Source organism: Neoarius graeffei, chromosome 20 (genome assembly GCF_027579695.1).
Source record: "Neoarius graeffei isolate fNeoGra1 chromosome 20, fNeoGra1.pri, whole genome shotgun sequence".
Lineage (NCBI taxonomy): Eukaryota > Metazoa > Chordata > Actinopteri > Siluriformes > Ariidae > Neoarius > Neoarius graeffei.
Window position 1 is genome coordinate 48,263,063 of NC_083588.1, and position 7,396 is coordinate 48,270,458.

Genomic DNA, 7,396 nt, shown 5'->3' on the forward strand with positions numbered 1-7,396 from the left:
AGCAATAGGCGTAAACGAGATTCGCCGAGACGTCGTAGGACGGAAGTAAAACATACAGCGGAAATCAAAGTGATCAACATCTTCCAACATTGTCAAAAGACGCGCGTGCCCTCTTCCAAATGCTGATGTAATCAAGCCGGAAGGTTTCCGTGTCTGAAATCCCTCCTTACTCACTATATAGGGCACTATATAGTGTGGACGCCATTTTGTAGTGCGGTCCGAAACCTTAGTGAGGATTATGTGGGAAATGCGCTCAGTATAAATGTATTTACAGGGTTTCTGCAGGCTTGAACAAGTTCAATTTAAGACTTAAGACCATAACAGGTTAAATTTAAGACTTATGCCGCACAAAAAAATAAAGAAAACTGGAAGAGCCTGAATTACTTTCAAAATAAAATTTATCATCATTCACCGATGAACTCATTACATCCCTAGGGTGCGCTCTTGCATTAATGAGGAACTAAGTTGCAGTGGAGCCAAAGACATCCCGCAAATCACTTGAGGATGAGGCATTCGATTCTGTACGGTTTGCGTGTTGTAACGTTACAGTTCGCACCGAGTTAGCTGATACACCGTCTCAAGATGTGCTTGGACCTGACAACGGTGAACAAAATTGAGTGATGGCATACGAATGTTGCAGACTTTTATGGGCAGCCTGGTGCTTCTCCGTTTTCGCGTGTGATTCCGGTGCCTTTACACCCAGGGTGCCGAGTTTGAGTGTTCTTTTGCACAATGTGCAGTACGCCTCAAACGGATTGTTTGGTACACGTTTTAACCAGTCTACGGAATCACTGCGTTCAAGCCAGCAGTCGTTAAACTTGCATTTGCCCATTTTGCTACAAACCGTGACAATCTCCCTCGCTTCTTTTAGGCTCTACTGTCTAAATGCGCACGTACCATGCCCTGTGCATCACCATGCCAACCGGGCTAGACGCCGGATTCCACTGTGTCTCATTTGTAGTTTGCAGCGTAGCCTACTGATACTAAGTAGGCCTAGTCTATATGACTAATTATGAATATCACCAACGCATTTAACCAAAAAAAAAAAAAAAGCGAATGGGGTAAATGGACGTAAGGATTTAAGACTTCACAAAATTACATTTAAGACCTACAATGCAAAATATGCTCGTATTTTAGACTTTTTAAGGCCTTAAATTAGGATTATCAAATTTTAGACTTTTTAAGACTCCGTGGAAACCCTGATTTAAATCACAAAAATACACGCATGTATTTATTATTTTGAAAACCCACCAGCTGCCTGATCTGGCACGTTTTAATTGTGTGACAGTAATGATGTAAATATCAGCGCGACGGACTCGTCCTTATCCTGTTCTTTTTCCAACTCTTCTCTACTCCACGTTGGTTCCAAGTCATATGGAATAATCTCCATGTCACGTACGCGAGGGAGGCGAATGTACAGTACGTGCAGAAGTATACAGATTAATAAAGTGCAGAATATAGACACAGTGAGAATATATACACAGGCAAACGATCCAAAACGGCAGGCTAGATCAAAAACGAAGGGTCAGTCGAGGTGCAAACAGTACATCAAAGGCTAAGTGAGGACAAGAACGAGAAACAGGCACAAGGATTGTGAAACAGGAATTCAAGACAACAGGTAGAAAGGCTTGGTAATGCGTATTGTAATACTTCGCGATGCAAATGCATCAGCACAGCCCTTAAATAGGCAAACAGTTGCTTAATTGAGCTCAGGTGCGCCTTGTTCACGGCACGCGTGCTGGAGTCCACTCGACACGCCTTCCATCACCGATGAAGCTGGCGAATCTCGAAATTAACCTAAATTGGAATGATATGGCGATCTGGCCGCTGTGTAAACGGTTTTCAAAATGGCGGCGCTGACACTTCACGTTTGAAGTCTCGCACAAGTCTTGTGAAGATCGCGTGGATAAGTGACGCCTGCCGTGGACGATACGAACTACATTCAACATGGCTAAAAACCGAAAAGGCTAAGTGTAATATAATAATGTGCCAATACGAGTCACGATATAAGGTTAATAAAACTGAAAACACAACTGAATAACATGTTAAGAAATAAAGCAAGTTTAAAAGTGACTTCAGTTCCCCTTTAAGTGCTGTTCAAAATGATTGCGCTTCAAGCACAAGATAAGCTGTTGGCAGGAGGACAGATGACTAGGGCGTGTACATCAGTTGATTTACAAGAACTTTTCCATCACAGCAAAATTCCAAAAGCTTGTGTGTGTCTTACAGAAGCTGAAGTGTGCACTCCTCAATGAGCATATTTCAAAGAGGAGTGAACAGCAGCTGTTTCTACATGACAGATTGTTATTATTATATTAAAGCAGAACAAAAAGGTGGAAAGTTGGGCTGGAGAAAAGCATGTACGTAAAGGTGTACCGGAGTATGTGCCTTACATTGAGCAGCACATCAGAGGTAGGCCTGTCCTGAGGAATCTTCTGTAGACAAGAGTCCACAAAGTTACGGAAATAATCTGACCTGAAATGTAATAATGCAGAGCGACAATTAGCCAGAAACTGGAAGTGTCATTTTGGGGCCCAAGGTTTTTTTTTTTTTTAAAGGGAACAGCGTTCATGTTTAACATGGATCAGCACTACCAACAGGCATGAACAATGAAGCCATGCAAATTTTATTTAAAAAAAAAAAAATCTACATTCTTAAAATAATACCCCACCCCAAAGGTGTCAAAAAAAAAAAGTCAAATTCAGGTCACGCTAAAAACATTCTGGAAAGTTTGACAAAAATACGACTAAACTGGGTCTTCTTTGCTAACCATTTCACATACACTCCGGCTTGCAGTGCTAGATCAAACTGAGTCATTAAAATACGGCATTAGTCAATTTTATCAGTATGTGAAAAGAAAAACAATTATGCAAATTGAAGCCAAGCTGAGAAAGTAGCACCATGAATAAATCGACAACAGGAGAGATACGAAGGGGTGCTCACCAGTGATTTGACGCCAGGACGGGGCTCTCATTCTGAGCAATGTGATATAAGGCACTCATAGCATTCATATTAAACAGGGGAGGCTTCCGCTCCGCTACAGGGATAGAACCAGAGCGACAGAATTAATAAAAGGAACAAATGAGCAACACCACACCATGAGAAAAATGAGCAACCGGATTGAGAGAAGAGGACAAGGAAAGACCGACAGAAAGGGAAGGAGGGGAGGAGTGAGCTCGCCACCAAAGCGGCTTAAAAACTAAACCACAAATCCTCTCATGCACAACAAGGTTTTGTGCACCACCTCACCGTCCTAGACGTCAAAAGGCAACCGTATTACAATAGCTACACTCACCCAGCTCTATACAGGTGATTCCCAGAGACCAGACATCGACCTTGCCATCATACTGACCCTCATCCATCGCTAGAATCACTTCCGGGGCCATCCTGTAGATTACAGTTTAAAAGGAAAACTTCTCACAGATGTCAAAGACACTGCAATGTCACAGTGCGAGATGTTGGAGTTGAGCTACAAGGAGTTGATGTGAATAATGTAATAAATGATAATTAAAACCACCAAATTACCTATAATACAAAAAAAATATTTGCAAGGCAGCAAGAGAAGATGGAACGTTTAGCCTATAGAATTCTTTTACACATGGCACACGAGCTTGCTTGTGGGAGAGAAAGCAGCAATTATTTGTGGGCGCTGCAGCCTGGGACAGGGTGTGGACATCCCACTTTCAGCTTATTTATAGAGCCTAAAGCACCTCTTGGACACACCTTCAACTTAAACTATCCAAAGATTCTTTCAAATCAAAATTTGTAAGCACTCAATGATTTTCTGTGCTCAATTTACCCTTGACGGCAATTAAAAAAAAAAAAAGAAAAAAAAAAAACCCACACCTTCCTGGCTGCACGAGTCCGCCCAGAAACACAAACCACACTACACACTTAGTTCCATTATACTACATAGGATTTTGATTTAACAGATGAGAGTCTGGAAATCTAACCCCTAACACACACACACACACACACACACACACACACACACACACACACACACACACACACACACACACACACCGTATTTCTGGAATAAAGCTGTAATTAAGAGAAATGTGTCTCACCAATAAGGCGTGCCCACAAAAGAGTTGGCTGGGGCCACAATGGAGGCAGAGCCAAAATCTCCAAGCTTCACCTGTCCAGGCTCAGTAAGCAAAATATTACCTGCTTTCACATCCCTGTGTGAGAGAGTCAGTCTTTAGAAATGCTTTTTTACAATAATATTTATTACAAAAATGATCAAATCAACCAATAAAGCTGGTAGTCAGTTATGTCTGCATCTTGATTAAGCAGTGAACACACCTATGGATCATATTATGGGAGTGAAGGTAGGCCAGACCCTGCAGTGCACCATGGGTAATAGCAGCAATTTCCACTTCCTGTAGGGGCTTCTTATGGACTGTAGATATAAACATACAAAGTGGCGGACATTATTATCTCGCAAATACATTTCTCAATCTTGATATCTAAGCAGCCGTGAAATGGATCGATGAGCCGGATGTGTTTGCATAGGTTGACGTATTTCCTTTGGAAGCAGGAAGTCAGAGTTGACTTGCACAATAGCCAACACCCCTGCCAAATCTAAACAAACTTGATGGGAGCTGAGCAAACAAGCAAAATATGGAGAAATGGTGAAAAGTTTCAAGAGCCTTCCCCCCCCAATGGTGGCTCTCTCAATGCCATTTTCACCAGTGTGCTGACATTAACGAAGATATCCTTGATCAAAACAAACTTGTATGTAATTTGTACGTTTCATTATATGTACGTTTCTGGATTTATACCGGACATGTTTAAGCTGAGGGAGACCACTGGTGGTGACGGACAGCAGCAGGACCATCATCAGGAAGGATCTGATGCATTCTGTTTGAAATGTTATGCTGCTTGATAAAATGATGACGTGATTATTTACTCTTACTGATGGCAGAGTAAATGATCACTTCATCCCAGGGAGAATATAAAGTATATAAAATATACTCATTCTCGATCAGGCTGAGGTAGCACTGAACAGCCCCCAAGTGCTCATCACATAACCTGGGAATGAACAGAAACTCTTCCCTCTTCCAAATGAAGAAACTTCAATTTATCACCAACCAAGGAACGGTTAGAAAAAGGAAGTGTGCGTGGGAAGATATGCAGAAATAAAAAACAAAAATAAATAAAATGCACTGATGAACCATGTCCTAGAGTGTATTACATTGATTGAACACAAAACAAGAATTAAAAAAAAAAAAAAAGCTCCAAAACAAGTTATTTTTCCTAGATATACTATCCTACTGGTGCTTAAAACACTACTTGGCAGGAAGAAACAGCTCCGAAACACCAATAAGCACATTTATTTTTTTTCGCGGTCTGGTTTCCATCAAATCCCGCGCTCTGATTGGCTGGCGAGCGGGTCCGTATCCTACGGTACGGACCCCAATTACAGACCTCTGGCGACTCGCTCATTCACAACAACAAAGATAGTAGCAATTTGTCAACATTTATCTTTTTTATAAGATTATCAAAAATCTTGTAAATTTTTGCCAGCATTTCTCAGCATAATAGCATTAATTTTACATCATGGATAGCGATAACGACAGTCTTCACAGCGAAAGAGTGTTTTACTACCCTGAGGAAGAAGGAATAAAAGAAAACATTTCAGGAGAAAGCTAAAAACCTCTAACTTGCTAACGCTGAGCAGAAACATGGCTGAATCCTGAATGACTCAATTTTGTATAAATGGGGGACTACATAGGCGGCAAAATGTAGTTTTTTTTCCTGCCATGGAAGTGCACTTGTATACCGAGGAGGAAGCCATTTGCATTACAGCCGTGAATGAGGATTCAAAATGGCGGCTCGCCTTGGCTTTCCCTTTCAGGCGCTCTCGTTTTCTGTTAGAATTTGGTAAAGAAAAAAAAAAAAATTATATATATATTATTTACCAGCTTAAGGTCATTCTGTATCATGAAATACCCTGACCTCAGCCTTGAATACTGACCTTGACCCAGAGGGCCTCCGTCAGTACTTTCAAGAGCTCGGTCACGGCATTTCACGATACGGACCTCCCAGCTGGTAAATAAAACTAGCTAGCTAGCTAACTAACTAACTAACGCTTGAAGAACTGCTCTTGAGCCAGCTTTGGGGAAAGACAGAAGAAACCGTGCCAGTCACAGAGTACTACATGCATAAAGATGGAGAGCCAAGACAGGAAATAGGACAGCGAGGCAAAGCATTAGATGCATGAGGAAATGTGGAAGAAAGGATTGAGATGGGTGGAAAAAAAAAACCTCTACTCACCCTCTAAAAGATCAGAGGCAGAACCCAAGCAATACTCCATCACCAGCTATGAGAGAGAAAGGCAAAGAAGAGAGAAAGCAGATCAATAACTAATTCTCTACACTGGACTACAAACATTGGAAAAAACATGCTCATATACCCTTACCCACGCTGTGTGCTCCCTCAGGTAGCAGCCTTTGTACTCGATAGTGTTGGGGTGCCGAAGCTTCTGAAGGAACTTCACCTCTTTAATGATGTCCTGCCATTTCTAAACACAAAAACAGTCAGATGGAAAGCAAGAACTGCATAGAGGAGAACATCGAACAAAAACGTTATTCAAAAAGGTGTTCATTTCTCAGGGAGATGTGTAAATATTTTATTACAGATATCAGCCTTATGATAAAGCTTTTGCATCCAAATAAGCTATGAAGCACCTGCAGGTTTCTTTTCCTTTGAATCAGAATGCTTGCATCAGTTGACTGCATTACTGGATCATGAAATTATTTCACAGAGCTCTACAGTACGGCTTCAGTTACTGGACAGTCAGGATTTGATAAAATGAGATTCTGCTTCACACAGGTTTACAGAAGGAAGCTCATTTTTAAATGAAGTGCACTCTCGGGACTGTAAAAAGTTTAGAATTCGTCACTCACCTCGTTGGACTGTTTGCCGCTGTAAGACATTTTTTTGATTGCAACCACCTCGTTGGAGCGAACATCTCGTGCCTAGGAGAGGTAAAAGTTGAAGTGAAGGTTGCATTAACATCCACACTGACTTAATATCCCAGACCTTCTGTTGACCTTTGGTATTCTTTTCATTCAGACACAAGACACTTCTTGAATGTACAAACACGGATCACTCTATTTATAGTTCTTACAAAGTACACCGCTCCGAAGCTTCCGTGGCCGATCTCACGAAGGTCAGTGAAGAGTTTCTCAGGGTCATCTTTGTAAAAGAGATCTGCTACTTCAGGGTCCTTCAGACTCCCGGCACGAACGCTCGCAGGCATGGCCAGCTCCTGAAGAAGAGAAACAGGAGAGAGAGAGAGAGAGAGAGAAAGCACAAAGTATTGTTACAACCACCAGTGTACCTCACAGCTCACTTAACTGATATTAACTGTCACATTATAATGGGA

General features: G+C 41.6%; 1 protein-coding gene across 2 annotated transcripts in view; it reads right to left on the reverse strand.

Moving 5' to 3' along the window:
• The window catches only part of taok2a (TAO kinase 2a), a 48,988-nt gene that overhangs the window by 19,525 nt on the left and 22,067 nt on the right, over positions 1-7,396 (reverse strand). For both annotated transcript variants that reach the window (XM_060901852.1, XM_060901853.1), the window contains exons 2-10: positions 7,139-7,279; positions 6,915-6,986; positions 6,428-6,529; positions 6,283-6,328; positions 4,309-4,405; positions 4,071-4,184; positions 3,296-3,387; positions 2,944-3,037; positions 2,394-2,475 (exon numbers count right to left, since the gene is read on the reverse strand). In XM_060901852.1, coding sequence (XP_060757835.1) covers positions 2,394-2,475; positions 2,944-3,037; positions 3,296-3,387; positions 4,071-4,184; positions 4,309-4,405; positions 6,283-6,328; positions 6,428-6,529; positions 6,915-6,986; positions 7,139-7,270 — 831 coding nt within the window. In that variant the 5' untranslated portion in view covers positions 7,271-7,279. The remainder of the gene's footprint in view (positions 1-2,393; positions 2,476-2,943; positions 3,038-3,295; positions 3,388-4,070; positions 4,185-4,308; positions 4,406-6,282; positions 6,329-6,427; positions 6,530-6,914; positions 6,987-7,138; positions 7,280-7,396) is intronic.